Below are 15,987 nucleotides of genomic sequence, written 5' to 3'. Positions count from 1 at the left end.
TTTTTTTTGCTCAAGTTTAGGGTTCTACCACTTGAACCACAGCTCCACTTGTGGCTTTATGATGGTTAATCAGACACTTTCCTGCCTGAGCTGGCTTTGAACTACAATCTTCAGATGTCAGCCTTCTCAGTACAAAGGATTACAAATATGAGCCACTGGTACCAGTGCTTAAATATTGTTTTAATTTCTCCATCTTACTTGCTAAGGATTGTCATGACATTCAAGCTTCAGAAAACCATCCCAATAGTAGCGGCTCCAGGTGTCTCAGAGCTATACTGCTCAAAATAAAGCAAAAAAGCTATGGCTAAGCCAGGTGCTGATGGCTCATGCCTGTAACCTTAACTACTCAGGAGGCTGAGAACTGAGGATTGAGATTCAAAGTCAGCCCAGGCAGGAAAGTCTGTGAGACTCTTATCTCCAATAAACCACCAGAAAACCGGAAGTGGTGCTATGGCTCATGTGGTAGAACACTAGCCTTGAGCTAAAGAGCTGAGGGACAGTGCTCAGGCCCATAGTTCAAACACCACAACCCACCCAAAAACAAACAAACAAAAAGCTATGGCTAATAATCTAATATTAGATATAAAAATATACTATAAAATTATTATTATTTTAAAAATAATCTAGAAGAGAAAGAAAAGGAAACAATTAATGAGGTTAGGGCAACACATACACAAAACCCCAAATAAGACTATAAATAACCATACTAAAGTTTAAATGCAAATAATATTCTAAAGGCTTCAATTAAAATAAGATATAGACAATAAAAAAGGATGCAACTGTTCTGCCTACACGAACCACACTTTAATTATACAGACAGAGATGGGTTAAAAGAATGGGCAAGATATACCACTGAAACAACAAACTAAAGAAAGTTAGAGTGGCTATAGCAATGTCAGAGAAATAAAACTTTAGAACCAGAAGAGTTTAAGGATGAAAGGTTATTTCATAATAATAAAAGGCATAATTCATTGAGAATAACCAAATTACATGAAACAAAAATCTAAAATTGAAAGGAGAAAGAGGAAAACCCAGAATAGTAGTTGAAGATTTTAATATCATCCCTTCAACAATTAAAAGAAATAACAGTGAGAAAATCTATAATGAGAGCAAGACAAAACTGACTTATTGATATTTATTAAACACTTTTTGTACACCATGTGAAACGTTCTTTTTTGGTTGGTCATGGGGCTTGAACTCAGGGGCTAGGCGCTGTCCCTGATCTCTTTTTGCTCAAGGCTTGCACTCTACCACTTTGAGCCACAGTACCACTGTTGTTTTTGAGTGATTAATTGTAGCTAAGTAGCTCATGGGACTTTCCTGGCAAGCTGGCTTTGAACTATGATCCTCAGCCACCTGAATAGCTAGGATTACTGGCATGAGCCACCTGTGACCAGCTGAAATTTCCTTTTTTTTTAAGGTAGAGAAAGAGAAAGCTGTATTTGGAGGAGCCAAGGACAAGCCAAGATTGAAATATCTATTCTTTGTTTACTGTGTGTAACATAGTATTTCCCAAATGTCTGAGGTGTTTCCTATATCACCAGGATGATTCTTACCACACCTTTATACAACCACTCACTTGCTCTCTTATTTACACATTATTAAAAGACAACTCATTATCTATTTAATTGGTTTTCTTTGTATTTTTGTTTCTTTGTCGGTCATGGAGCTTGAACTCTGGGCTTTGGCACTGTCCCTCAGCTCTTCAGCTCAAGGCTAGTGCTCTACTGCTTGAGACACAGTGCCACTTCTGGTTTTCTAGTGGTTTATTGGAGATAAAGAGTCTCACAGACTTTCCTTCCTGGGCTGGCTTTGAACCGTGATCCTCAGATCTCAGCCTCCTGAGTAGCTAGGATTACAGGCATGAGCCACCGGTGCCCGGCTGCTTAATTTTCTAGTGGTACAATAAATTAGGTTTGACCAATGTACTTAAACTTATTTAAGTCTCACTAAATTTGCAATGATTGGAGTCATACAAAATATGTTCCCCAATTACAACAGAATTAAATTAAAAACTTTGACAGAAAAATATATAGAAAGGCTACACATATTTGGCCATTAATCAATATACTCCTAAATAATCCACAGGTTAAATAAAAAAATTACAAGGAAAAACAAAATTTAGAAATTACCCACAATAGGTATGAAAGAGAGTGCACAATCCCATAATATAGGCCATTAAAAGGATAATAATGTAGACTTTTGAAACTCTGTACCAATAATTTTGATGACCTATGTAAAAAGAAAAAAAGATAAAATTCCTTTAAAGCTAAAAATGATCAAAATTATCTTTTATTATTAAGTTTTAAAATTATTTTTATTCTTATTATTAATTTCTCATTTCAAAATCCTTCAACTCTAGGCCATAGCATTAAAAAATAAATGGTATTAATTCTACACAAACTCTTCCAGAAAAGAAATGCATGAGAAGAAAACTATCTGGGTTATATTTATAACCCATTTATAAAAATCTATAACCCATTTATAAAAACCTATAATTTATAAAAACCTATTTATAACCCATTTATAAAAACCTATAACTGGGTGCTAGTGGCTCACATCTGTAATCCTAGCTACTCAGGAGGCTGAGATCTGACATGGTTCAAAGCCAGCCAAAGCAGGAAAGTCCCTGACATTTTATCTCCAATTAACCACCAGAAAACTGCAAGTGGTGCTGTGGCTCAAGTGGAAGAGTACTTGCCTGGAGCTGAAGAGCTGAGGGACAGTGCCAAGGTCCAGAGTTCAAGACCCATGACTGACAACAACAACAACAACAAAAGCCTACAGAAACTGCATTCATAAAGGTTCCAAGTCATCAATCACACAAACACCTATCAACAGGTCAACAGGTCAATAGGTGGTTCAGTTGTACATGCATGAGAAGAAATATTACAAACAAAACCCTCAGTTTCACATGTTTTGAAAATATATTGTTTCAGGAACTGTGAAAGAATCAGGCCCCAAAGAGTGTAAGATTATGTTGCCTTCATGACTCAGAGCTGAAGACAGCTTTCATCCATGGAAATTACAGGTGTAAGCCCCTGGTGGCCAGCTTTTGCTGGTTATTTTTGAGAGCAGGGCTGAACTTTTCTGTTTAGGCTGTCTTTGAACCCTGCTCCTTCAGCTCTCAGCCTCCCAAGGAGTGACGTTGCAGCTCCTAACTTATCAATAAAACCAGGTCAATGTTTCCCTCCAAGTGCTGCACAAAGAATATACAGCACTATCCACTTATAGAAGTAGATATGAGGAATCTCCACGTTGTCACCAAACAGCACAGTCCCCGGCAGTAGCCTACAAGCCGCACCTTCTTAATGAGCCAGCTCACGCCTTCCCGTTTGCAGAAATCGCGATTCAAAACCCTCCAAAAGCTGGCCCGCTTCAGCCCGATCACGTGGTCCGCGTCTCCAAGCAACCAGATGAAAGCCGCAGGCTGGGTCAATCACCCGCAGCTGCGAAGGCTTGTTTTTAAAATCCATCCAAAACAGCCAATCAGAAGCGGCCAACAGAGGACTCGGGAGATGATTGGTCCATCGCTACCGTTAGTGACCAATGGGCGTGGGGTTAGGATTGGCCCGGGACCGGAAGCGAGCGGGTGCAAGCCGAGTGGCGCCGCGGGCAGTTTGAGTTGGTTTCGGCACCGGCTCGCACGGCCCCGGAGGACTCCGTTTCCTTTGTCCGGTTTAGCAGGTGGCGAGGTGAGCGTCCTGCCGGGGTCTCACCGTGGAGGCCGGGCCTCGGCACCTCCGGGTTCTGCCCGGGACAGCGGGGCGGGACGCCCGGGGTCGCGCTCCCGGGCCGGTGGGTGCTGTGGGGCGCCCCGGGTGGGCGAGTGGCGCGGAGCACGGCCCGGGGCGAGCGTGCGGTGGTGCGAGCCGACCTGCGCGGGGCGGAGCGGCCACTCCTGCTCGCCCAACACTGGAGGCGACCAGGGGGTTCCAGGCAGCGTTGCAGAGTTGGGGAACCGGGGCTCCGCTTGGGAAGTCGAGGGCCCCGTCCCGGGCTGCTTGGATTTGGACGAGGCTAACCATGGCCCGTCAGCGGTTAGGGGCTTATTGCTCTTTCTTTTCTCCCCCCTCCTTCTTCCCCTCCTCCCTTCCCTCCTCCTTCCCCTCCTTCCTTCCCCTCCTTCCTTCCCTGCTCCCTTCCCTGCTCCCTTCCCTCCTCCTTCCCTCCTCCTTCCCTTCCTCCTTTCCCTCCTCCCTTCCCTCCTCCCTCCTCCTTTCTTTCCTCCCTCCTTCCTTCTTTCCTCCCTTCCCTTCTCCCTCCCTCCCTTCTCTGGATGTGCCTGGCAGGTGTGATATGCTGGGGACCCTTAATGAGAGGACCCAAGTCAGGCCCATGAGGAGCCTGGCTTCTTCAGCAGTGGACCTGGGGGTGGGGGGGGTTGGTGTGGTGGGGCACGTGGATGTGTGTGTGTGTGTGTAGATGGGGGTGGGGATTCTAATAAAGGGCAACGTATGAACGAAGAAAATGCGGCTGCTTACAGGAGAACTTACCGACTTCCCTTTCGGCTCCACTGGAGTTGGTGATTTCTGCGTGAAGAATTCGGTCCTTATTATACTGGAAAAGATGCTAGCCTTGCAAATAAATCCTCTTTTCTAGGGCCTTCACATCCAAAGCTTTTCATTCCTTTTCTTTTACCCAGTCCCTGCCCCTGAAAACTTACTTTATAGGTTTCTGTTCTTTCTTTTGCCTTAGTGGCTTAATTTAGAGCTTGATGCCCTCACGTGTCAACATTTGTAGTCGTAATTAGCTTGGGTCTTTTGTATTTATATGTTAATCACTGCAAGTATATAAAGAACAAGTGTATGACTATACTTAAGGATATTTTTATAGTTACACCTATTTATATGGCAATATATATTTAAATATAAACAAATGGATCACTGTACCTCCTAAGCTTTAATATATATTTATATTATATATCATATAATACATGCCATTATATTTATATCTTACATTTATTTATATACTTGTTATATATTATATAGTATATATTTTATAGACATGTATTTACATATAGTATTATAGTCTTTAATTTTGAAATGGAAAAATATTCAGCTTGCCTGTTTTCCTTGTTTATTCCCTTCATGTTAGTTATCTTTCTAGGTTGATGCTCCTTTTGTGGGGTGTTGGTACTGAAGCTTGAACTCAGGTCCTTTTGTTTGCTAGTCAGTGCTTTCTTTATTGTTTATTTTTAATGGCTTTGATTTTTTTAGTCACTTCTGCATACTTCTGGTATACAGCAGTTGCATTCCTAAGTTGGTGTGGTTTCTTGGGACAGTCTGAATGAAATTTCTTTTACTAGTTTTTGGGCAGGTGAGAGTGGAGTTTAAGATGGCTACTCAGAACTGAGATCTGGGGGAAAAGAATAAACTGGAAGTGAAAACAAAGCTTCCCATAGCTTGACATCTAACATATATTGTCCAAATCCCTTATTTTCCTTAAGTTTTGAAAATCTTTATCATCATTCTTACTAAAAAAGGAATTATTCACTCTGAGGTCCTGGGCACTGTCCCTGAGCATTTTTGCTCAAGGCTAGTACTGTGCCACTTTTCATAGCTCCACTTCTGGCTTTTTGGTGGAAATAAGAGTTTCAGGGATTTTCTCACCCAGCCTAGTTTTGAACTGTGATCTTCAGATTTTAGCCTCCTGGGTAGCTAGGACCCTGTGATATTCCTGTTATGTATAATGTAAACAAAGTGAGCCAAAAGAAGCAAGTAAGGATGTAAGAAGTCAAAACAAAAAGCAAAGAGAAGCAAGTGTATTCTGTACTTTCTTAGTTATTGGTACTCACATTTCAGAGGATGGAGAAGATAAATTTATATACTGTATTGTCTTTTGAAATGGGGTATTTTACAAGTTGATTTTTTTTTTTTTTTTACAGTTAGGTGGACCCATTCATTAGTTTCTAAGTTTCCTTTTGCTATAAGACCAACAGTTTGGTTTTACTTTTCAGGTTACGTATGTATGCTTGAAAAATAAAGGAGAATAAAATGAGCTGGGCACTGGAAGAATGGAAGGAAGGCCTTCCTACCAGAGCCTTGCAGAAAGTTCAAGAGCTTGAAGGACAGCTGGACAAACTGAAGAAAGAGAAGCAGCAAAGGCAGTTTCAGCTTGACACTCTAGAGGCGGCATTGCAGAAGCAGAAACAGAAGGTATCTCTGTATTCTGGGATTGTGAACTGGTCACTTATTTTGGGGTTATTTACTTATTAGAATAAAGTGATCTTGCTATCTTCAGATGACCATCCCTCCTCCCTCTTTTTTTTTAATTTTAATTTTTATTTTTTGTGAACATACTGTACAGAGGGGTTACAATTACATGGGCAAGATAATGAGTACATTTCTTATCAAGCATTGCAGCCTCTTCCTTTGTTTACCCTTCACATCTCTTCCCAGCCTCCCCCCCCCTCTTTTTAATTGCCTTTAACTTTGTAACTTTCTCCATCTCTGATCTCTGGCTCATTATCATATCTCTTGATATTTGTGGCTGCTGAGTTTTCCTCCTTGTTCTGATACTAGGGCTTGGAGTCAGGGCCTGAGCACTGTCCCTTAGCTTTTTTGCTGAAGGCTGGCACTCTACCTGAGCCACAGATTCACTTATGGGTTTTGCTGGTGAAATTGCAGATGACTCTCAGGGACTTAACCTGGCCAGGCTGGCTTAGAACTGTGGTCCTCAGATTTCAGCCTCCTGATAGCTAGGATTACAGACATTATGCAGCAACCTGTCTAAGTCTGGAGACAGTGGCAAATGCTTTACAGAGGTAGTTTTATTTTATTTTATTTTATTTTATTTTATTTGTGAACATACATTTGTGAACATACAGAGGGGTTACAATTACATGGGCAGGATAATGCGTACATTTCTTACCAAGCATTGTAGCCTCCTCCTTTGTTTACCCCGTCCCAATCCTTCTCCCCTACAGAGGTAGTTTACTAAGAATGATTGTGGTTGTGGTTGTGTGTGTATGCGTGTGTGTATGCGTGCGCGCGCACGCACGCACGCACGCACACGCACGCACGCACACATACACAGGCCGGTACTGGGGCTTGAACTCAGGCCCTGGACACTATTTCTTATCTTTTTTTGCTCAATGCTGGTGTTCTCTTACTTGAGTCACATCTTCACTTCTGATTTCTTGCTGACTAATTGGAGATAATAAGGGTTTCAGGGATTTTTCTACCTGGGCTGGCATTTTTACCTTAGTATTTCCTAACCACATCTCTTCAGATCTAGTAAATAACATGTAAAACTTCTTTATACTTTTATAAAAACTAACAAAGTAGTGGTACAGTTGCTTCTAATAGGTGTTTGTACTTGACAAAAATTTATGATTTCTTATAACTTCTCCAGGGAAACATGAAAATGAGTTGCTTAGAGAGTTGTAAGGTTGTAAGGTTTATTTTTTATTTTTAATAAATGTTAAAATGCTCCTCTCTGGGATGTGTAAGTGTAGTCTTGATCAAAGACAATATTACACATAACTTTGTAGAACTTTTCTCTCTGTTGGATTCGGATTTTGGTCATCTCAGATGTCTGATCAGTGATACCAGGCCTATTCCAGTTATATATCAGAAAATTAATAGTTGATGTGAGACTCAGATCTGGTAATTGGTAAAAAGTCACAAAATGAGGAATCTATTTTCTTTTCAACTATTCCTATTAGGTTGAAAATGAAAAAAATGAGGGCACAAATCTGAAAAGGGAAAATCAAAGATTAATGGAAATATGTGAAAATCTGGAGAAAACGAAACAGAAAATTTCTCATGAACTTCAAGTTAAGGAATCACAATTGAATTTCCAGGAAGGACAACTGAACTCAGGCAAAAAACAAATAGAAAAACTGGAACAGGAGCTTAAAAGGTAACTATTTGACATTGGAGTGAATACTGTTGGTATATATTCATGAGATGCATTTACTGTTTTCCTTAATGATAGACTTACACATTGGTGGAGTAAGTAGTGATTCAGTTCTGTCATTATAAAGCTCAGTGTAAATTCATTAATAGGTAGCTATTCACTCATTTGTTTATTTAATACGTGGCCATTGTTTAGAATATGGACCAGTATCTGGTCCATATCCCATGGGCCATTGGTCACTGAATGATACAGTAAAATACAAAAGAGGGAAGTTAAGTCATAGCTCAGACTGGTGGCTCATAGTTTCTTTGTGTGAGAAAGCTACTATAGAGAATGAAAAAGAGAATGAAAGAACGAAGGCCTAGGGTAGGACAAGGCATCTACAGCAGGACCAGTCTGTCAAGTGTGTGGGTATGTTTTCCTGTAGCATGAAGTATAAAATGCTGAGAAGGGTGATAGGCAGGTTGATTTCAGATTTTTGGGGGCCAGGATACCTGGATCTCACAGAGTATTTGAAGTAGCTTGCCGTGGGTTCTAAGCGGGAGAAAGAGGAAACCTGAAAAGGTACCTTCTCAATGACATCTTTGTCTTAGATCCCCAGCTTCCAGTTTAAGCATCACAAAACCAATTTGCTTATTTCTTTGCCAAATTTAATAAATAAAGCAGTTTATTATACTTTCCATTAAAAAAAATACCCCGATTAGAGGTGTTAATGAAAATAAATTTTATAGATTCTAAACATGCATCTTCTTATGGTGACATTTTGTATATTAAAAAGGTGAGATAACAAGTGAGACTTTAGTAAATTGTTCCGTTGTGGAGTCTACACATTGTAGAGTCCAGAAACTTAAAGATAGCTTTATTTTGAAATGACTTTGAAGTTACAGATGAAGTACATAGTACCATTCTTATGTGTTCTTCACCTAGAATCTCCTGTTGTTAATTTCTCACATAACCAGAGTATTATTGCTAAGTCACTGACACATTAGTTTGGTACTACCAATTTTTGACTTTATTACATTTCATATACTTCTGCAGTAATGTCCTTTTTCTGGGCCAGATTCAGATACAGGATTCCACACTGAATTTAGTTCAGGTTTTCTTTAAACTTGTTTCTTTTTTGTTTTTTTTGGTGGGGCTTGAACTCTGGGCCTGGGCGCTGTCCCTTAGCTCTTCAGCTCAAGGCAGCGCTCTACCACTTGAGCTACCACACCACTTAGAGTTTTCTGAGTGGTTTATTGGAGACAAGAATCTCACAGACTTTCCTGCCTGGGCTGGCTTTGAACCTCGATCCTCAGATCTCAGCCTCCTAGAAGTAACTAGGATTACAGATGTGAGCCACTGGTGCCCGGCTAAACTTGTTTCTTGTTTTTTGTGACCTTGATAGTTTTGGAAAGTAGTTTTGCCCCTTAGTTTGGGTTTGGCTGGCTTTATTTTTTTGGTTGTTTGTGCCTGCTCTGGGACTTGGAACTCAGAGCTTTTGTGCTCAAGGCTAGCATTCTATCACTTGAACCACAGCTCTACTTTTGTTTTTTTAGTGACAAAAGTTTCACGGATTTTCCTTAATGGGCTGGTTTCAAACCTTGATCCCCAGATCTCAGCCTCCTGAATAGATAGAATTAAGTACATACACCTGTGTAGAGCCACTGTGGGTTTAAAAAAAAAAATGATTAGAGCAGGTTGCTCAAACACAGCATTACTGACATTTTGGACTGGGTTACTTTTTGTCATGAGGGTGGGCTTGGGTTTTAAAAGATTCTTAATAACATTCTTGGCTATAACCACTAGATGCCAGTAGTATCCACATGTCCTGTAAGTAGAGACAATTAAAAATGTGAAGAACCACTGTATTGGATTGGGGTTTTAATACTGCAGAAGGATTTGATAGGATTTTCTCATTGCATCATAGCAGAGGATACTTGATTTACTGTAACTTATCATCTTGGCCACTTAGTTAAGGTTCTATTGCTATAACTTCTACTGTGAAGTTGTGAGTGCCTCCACTATAATATCAGTTTTTCACTTTGTAATAAATACCTTTGTACCATGAAGTTTTCCTAGCATAGCTGCAATACATCTAATATATCAAGGATATATCAAGAGGCTGGGAAGGTGGCTCAGTGGTAGAGTGCTTGCCTACCATGCATGAGGCCCTGGGTTCGATGCCTCAGCACCACATAAACAGAAAAAGCTGGAAGTGATGCTGTGGCTCAAGTGGTAGAGCACTAGCCTTGAGGTAAAGAGCTGAGGGACAGCACCCAGGCCCAGAGTTCAGGCCCCATGACCAACAACAACAACAACAAAGAATATATCAAGTTAAAGCATTTAAAATAATTGTCTTTCTGTGAATTTTCCTGAACAGAAATCTTTTTCCTTCCCTCCTTCTCTCCCTCTCTCCTTCCTTCCCTCCATCCCTTTCTCCCTCCTTCCTTTCTTTTCTTCCTTCCTTGTACCTGGGTTTGTTGTGCTTGGTTGGTTGGTGTTCTACCATTTGAGCCATGCTTCTAGCTCACGTTTTCCTGGTTATTTTGGAGATGGGTTTTTGTGGACATTTCTGTCTAAGTTGGCTTTGAACCTTGATCATTTGGATCTTAGCCTCCTGAGTTGCTAGCATTATCAGTGTGAGCCACTAGTGGCTGGGCAGAGATATCTTTTTATTTCCTATCATGAAAGGAGGTAGTTTTAAGTTACATGTTAAAATGATACTTTTTTTCTCTTTGAGTTTTTTCTTGTTTGCCCACTATTCCAAAATGTATTGAACAGAGGCCTTGTCTGCCTTGTTTATTACTGTATTTAAAGTCCCTGATGATTGTAGCCTCCCCACAAAAAAATATTTGTTAGAAGAATGTTCAAGAGACATTAGTTTTGGAAAGCAGTTAGGAAAGTTGGAAGCTTACCTCACTATGCTGGCAAAATCACTTCTTTGGAAACACATTTTAGTTATTGATTTTAATAATTTAGGCAGGTGCTAGCTAGGCTTCAGTGGCTCACACCTGTAATCGCTAGCTACTCAGAAGACTGGGATCTGAGGATTGAGATTTGAAGCCAGCCTGGGCAGAAAAGATCATGAGACTCTGATCTCCAGTTAACCAACCAAAAGTCACTGAAAGTGACTCAAGTGGTAGAGTGCCAGCCTCGAGTGAAAAAAGCAAAGGGAGAGCATGAGGCCCTCAATGCAAGTCCCAGTACTATGCAGTACATGATCAGTTTATCAAGACAGGACAATTTCACTTCTGGCCTGTCAGTTCTTACTTAAATATCTATTGGGCAAGTACAGTTTAAAAAATTCTTAGAAGATGGAATGGCTGTATACATTTTTTTGCACTCTGGCAATGTATGCCACTGGTAGTCTATAAACCTTAGTCCTAACCTGATTACTTTGTATCTTTTCTAACAGGTGTAAATCTGAACTTGAAAGAAGCCAACAAACTGTGCAGTCGGCAGATGTCTCCCTGAATTCATGCAACACACCACAGAAAATTTTTGCAACTCCATTAACACCAAGTCAATATTACAGTGGTAAAGTTTTTTTTTTTTTTCCTTTAACATAGACAGCTCTTTAGTTGAGATTTTAAATCTATGAAGAAAATGAGTGATTTAAACTTTGGGTTCAGTTCTTCTCCATTCTATTGTTTCAAAAATGCTTCCACCGGGCTGGGAAGGTGGCTCAGTGGTAGAGCGCTGCCTTGCATGCCTGAGGCCCTGGGTTCAATTCCTCAGCACCACATAAGCAAAAAAAAAAAAACAAACCAGAAGTGGTGCTGTGTCTCAAGTGGTAGAGCGCTGTCCTTGAGCTGAAGAGCTGAGGGACAGCGCCCAGGCCCAGAGTTCAGGCCCCACGACCGGACCCAAAAAAAAAAAAAATGCTTCCACCTATTGCACATTCATTTCGTGTCTGTCAAATTATGTTGAGCAGTGGGGTAAATATTAACTTTCACTTTATCCTTTCTTAGTTTCTGAAACTGAGCTTCAGAATACTCAGAATACCTGTGTTGCCATGTATTTTGATATTTGAATAATTTGACTGGTATTTTGACCTGTAGCTCTAAATGCATGTTCTTTCTACCTGATTTACTAAGGTACTCATTTCTAAAATCATTGTCAATCTGTGGATTCCTTCCTAAAGTCAATAATAGGCATAACACCAAATTTCATTGTCTCTGTTTAGCTTCCAAGTATGAAGATCTAAAAGACAAATATAATAAGGAAGTTGAAGAACGAAAAAGATTAGAAGCAGAGGTTAAAGCTTTACAGACAAAGGTAAGTTTACTCTGGGCTCTTTGGTGGAACCTGGAGTAAGAAAAGCCTTTTCTGTACCATAGAGCAAAGGAAGAAAGAAATGCCTTCCATAGGATGAATATGTTTTCTTATACTGAAAACCTTTGTGAGTCATTACTGGTGACTAGTTTTTAGTTTTAAAAATAATGAGAGGTATAGAGTGGGGAGGCTAGCTTATTGCCAATATTGAATGTTTGTGGGACTTGAAAAATAAAGGAGTACATTGGGAGAGGTCTGGCCAGAGAATTGTTGATGTTCACTGGCAGCTTGTTACCTGGAGGAACAAACAAGTCCCCTGGTGGGCCTGGAATATGGCGTTTGAGGATTGTTATTGGTGGAAAGTTCATTTCAGAGGAGACAGTTGCTGACACATTGTACATAGTGCTTTTAATAGTGCTTTTAAATAAGCTGCTGACAAGGATTTTAATCCCTATTTTGATCAGAGTAAGTAAGTACGGGTTAGTTAAAGATGTTTGTTTAATGTCATCCAAGTTGAATATTTCTAAAGTGCAGTGCAGTTTTCAAAAACTCATCCTTCTAGTTCAGGGCCCAACCCTGACCTAATACTGTCAAATTCACATACAGCATTTTTGCTAATAAGACACCAGTTTCTAAAAATAAGGGGAAAACATCCTCTTTTGGCATTTATTGGTACATTTCTGCTAAATATAGGAGCTAAGTGATATGGCACAATTCAAGAAACCATTTAAGGCTGAATTTAAAATAAGTTTCTTTAAGTAATGAGGATCAGAAAGATACTTGTTTTTTTTGTTTTTGTTTTTGTTTTTTTGCCAGTCCTGGGACTTGAACTCAGAGCATGGGCCCTATTCTTGAGCTGCTTTTACTCAAGGCTAGCACTCTACCACTTGAGCCCCATTCACAGCTCAGATACTTGTTTCTTAAAGCATTAACAGCTTGTTCTTTCGTGCTGCTAGCCTTTGTTTTGAGATTACCAGGATTCCGATATATAGCAAACACATTGCTCCCAAGACAAATAAAAATTAAGAATGTTGGCCGGGTGCTGGTGGCTCATGCCTGTAATCCTAGCTACTCAGGAGGCTGAGATCTGAGGATCGCGGATCAAAGCCAGCCCGGGCAGGAAAGACCGTGAGATTCCTATCTCCAAAAAACCACCAGAAAACCGGAAGTGGCGCTGTAGCTCAAGTGGTAGAGCGCTTGCCTTGAGCTGAAGAGCTGAGGGACAGCACTCAGGCCCAGAGTTCAAGCCCCACAACCGACAAAAAAAAAAAAAAAAAAAAGAATGTTCTAGTTTGTGCTAGAAACCACCTTATGCTCTGTCATGGTACCAGTTCTGCATCTGATACTGATTCCAGGGTTATTTTTATGTAGATTGAGCCTCATAAACCTTAAACCTCTACTTATAGTAGCCTCTACCTAAAACACTTATTAAAATATTAACTATTAAAATACTTAATGCACTCTCTACAGCCAAGTCTTGATGTATGCAAGAAGGTAAGAAGAACAAATACTTCAAAGCAGTAGATCATCTACAAGTGTGTAATATGTAATAAAAAACATTGTAAATGGCATTTTTTTAGGAGAGGCGTATTGTTGATAGAAATAAGATTATTTTATTTTTTTTGTTGGTCATGGGCTTGAACTTAAGGCCTGGGCATTGTCCCTGTGCTTTTCTGCTCAAGGCTAGTGCTCTACCACTTTGAGCTACAGTGCTTCTTCCAAAAGTCAGATTCTTAAAAGAGTCCTTTATGTTTGATGATCTTTGTGTAGAGCTCTAGGAGGAGGTAACCAAAGGAGAGCCAGTTTAGGAATTTAGTGGAATGTTTGAGGGATACAGAAGAAATCCTAAAAACTTGACCATTTATAAGTAGGTTGAGTCTCAGATGTTAGTGACTTACTCTTTGAATGCTGAGAAGTGGCTTTTAGAAAATTTCATTACTGATATTTGAAGTACACAGTTTTCTCATCTTACTGAATGTTCTCTCGGTATGCTGTGGAATTGTCAACTTGATAGAATTAGACTTTTCTTTTTTTTTTTTTTGGGTCCGGTCGTGGGGCCTGAACTTTGGGCCTGGGTGCTGTCCCCCAGCTCTTCAGCTCAAGGCTAGCGCTCTACCACTAGGTGCCACTTCCAGCTTTTTTTTTCTTTTTTGCTTATGTGGTGCTGAGGAATCGAACCAAGGGCCTCATGCATGCAAGGCAAGTGCTCTACCATTGAGCCACTTTCCCAGCCCAGAATTAGACTTCTCTTGTATGCTGGTGCTGGGTCTTGAACTCAGGGCCCAGGCACTGTCCCTGAGCTTTTTTCCTCTACCACTTGAGCCACAGCTCCAATTCTGGCTCTTTTAGTGGTTAATTGGAAATAAGAGTCTCACGGATTTTCCTGCCCCAGTTGGCTTTGAACTGTGATCCTCAGATCTCTGCCTCATGAGTAGCTAGGATTACAAGTGTGAGTCATCAGCACCCAGTAGGGTTTTATTTCTTTTTAAAAATAAGTAATCATGTCCATTGGTTTAAAGAGTCTTTATTTTTACAGAAGGCAAGCCAGGCTACTCCCCAGACCACCATGAATTACCGAGATATTGCTCGCCATCAGGCTTCCTCTTCCGTGTTCTCATGGCAGCAAGAGACCACACCTAGTCGGCTTTCTTCTGCTTCTCTAAAAACTCCAAATAGGAGAGATGTGTCTGTGTCTCGCTTTTTTGGGGAAGAAGAGGTGACTCCGAGTACATCAAATCTGAATGTAGGAAAAAGAGATGCTAATAGCAGTTTTGGTGATAATTCTACTTTCCTTCTGGATCAACTCAAAGCCCAAAATCAAGGTAAAATTCTTTGTGCTACATAAAATTTACATTTTCCTATGAGAGTTTTAGAGGAGCATCCCAACATTTTTAGTCATGGATTATACTTAGGTGTTCAGATACATTGTATGATCATCTTCCCAGATGCTTAGGATATGAAATAATTGCATTTTTGGTAATGACAAAATGACATCACAGTTTTGGAAGGTACTTTTGTTTGTGTTGAAAACCTGGTCCCCTGAGCCTTTTAAAGTGCACTGGACAGCTTTGATTTATTTTTCCAGAAGTAGAGCGAGTTAGATTGGTTATAGCCTGCACTCCTTACACCTCTCCTCTGGCTCCCCTTGTGGCCCATGAACCAAGCTTGTGGTCTGACCAGCTTTGGCCAGAGGTGAGGCACGTGTGCGTGTGTGCATGTGTGTGCGTGTGTGTGTGTTTGTGTGTGTGTATGCGTGTGTGTTTATATCTGCGCGTGTGCGCGTGTGTATGCGGAACAGCTTTGCCCTGCACTGCCAGGCTGTCCATATGGGAGCAAACCTGTAACCTTGGTTGCTGGGCCACGCTGCAGCTGGCAGCCAAGCGTACCAGGTGGTGTTTTGGAATCTGCTCTGTAGATGATGATAATTTCCAGTGCTGTGATATATTGAAAGTCATCGTCAGTGTTTGCTAGGGAGAACTGTCCCTCTGCCAATACCATTGGAATCAATATTGTGTGTATGTAGGAAAAAAAAATGGTTGTTAATTTTGGCAGTGTAGGAGCCTCCCACTGTCTTGATCTTCACTGGGGGTAGCTACTAGAGAATAGAGGAGGGTGGGCTTTTTGCTGCTCAGCACTAATTTACATTGATACAAGCACAAAACAAATACTAGCTTGCCAGAGGATAAAAACAAGCAGTACTTTTAACAAAGAGCCTGATGTACTTTTTGCAGTTTCTGTAAGAAGCTGGTTATAATTTTAGAAAAGTATTCCTTTTCTATATTTTTCTGCTGTTTTATCATGCATTTGAGTACAAATGGCAGTAGATAGTATTCCATTATAGTTGTTTATGGGTTCAATGTAAATTGT

At 40.5% G+C, this 15,987-nt stretch overlaps 1 protein-coding gene across 1 annotated transcript in view; it reads left to right on the top strand.

The window, feature by feature from the left end:
* Window positions 1-3,618: 3,618 nt before the first annotated feature.
* The window catches only part of Cenpf (centromere protein F), a 57,611-nt gene continuing 45,242 nt past the window's right edge, over window positions 3,619-15,987 (top strand). The window contains exons 1-6 of the mRNA XM_042681962.1: window positions 3,619-3,695; window positions 5,960-6,158; window positions 7,670-7,866; window positions 11,261-11,382; window positions 12,032-12,123; window positions 14,657-14,942. Coding sequence (XP_042537896.1) covers window positions 5,997-6,158; window positions 7,670-7,866; window positions 11,261-11,382; window positions 12,032-12,123; window positions 14,657-14,942 — 859 coding nt within the window. The 5' untranslated portion in view covers window positions 3,619-3,695; window positions 5,960-5,996. The remainder of the gene's footprint in view (window positions 3,696-5,959; window positions 6,159-7,669; window positions 7,867-11,260; window positions 11,383-12,031; window positions 12,124-14,656; window positions 14,943-15,987) is intronic.

This window comes from Dipodomys spectabilis, unplaced genomic scaffold (genome assembly GCF_019054845.1).
Source record: "Dipodomys spectabilis isolate Male_0828 unplaced genomic scaffold, ASM1905484v1 ptg000069l, whole genome shotgun sequence".
Classification (NCBI taxonomy): domain Eukaryota; kingdom Metazoa; phylum Chordata; class Mammalia; order Rodentia; family Heteromyidae; genus Dipodomys; species Dipodomys spectabilis.
This window is presented reverse-complemented; position numbering and strand designations above follow the sequence as displayed.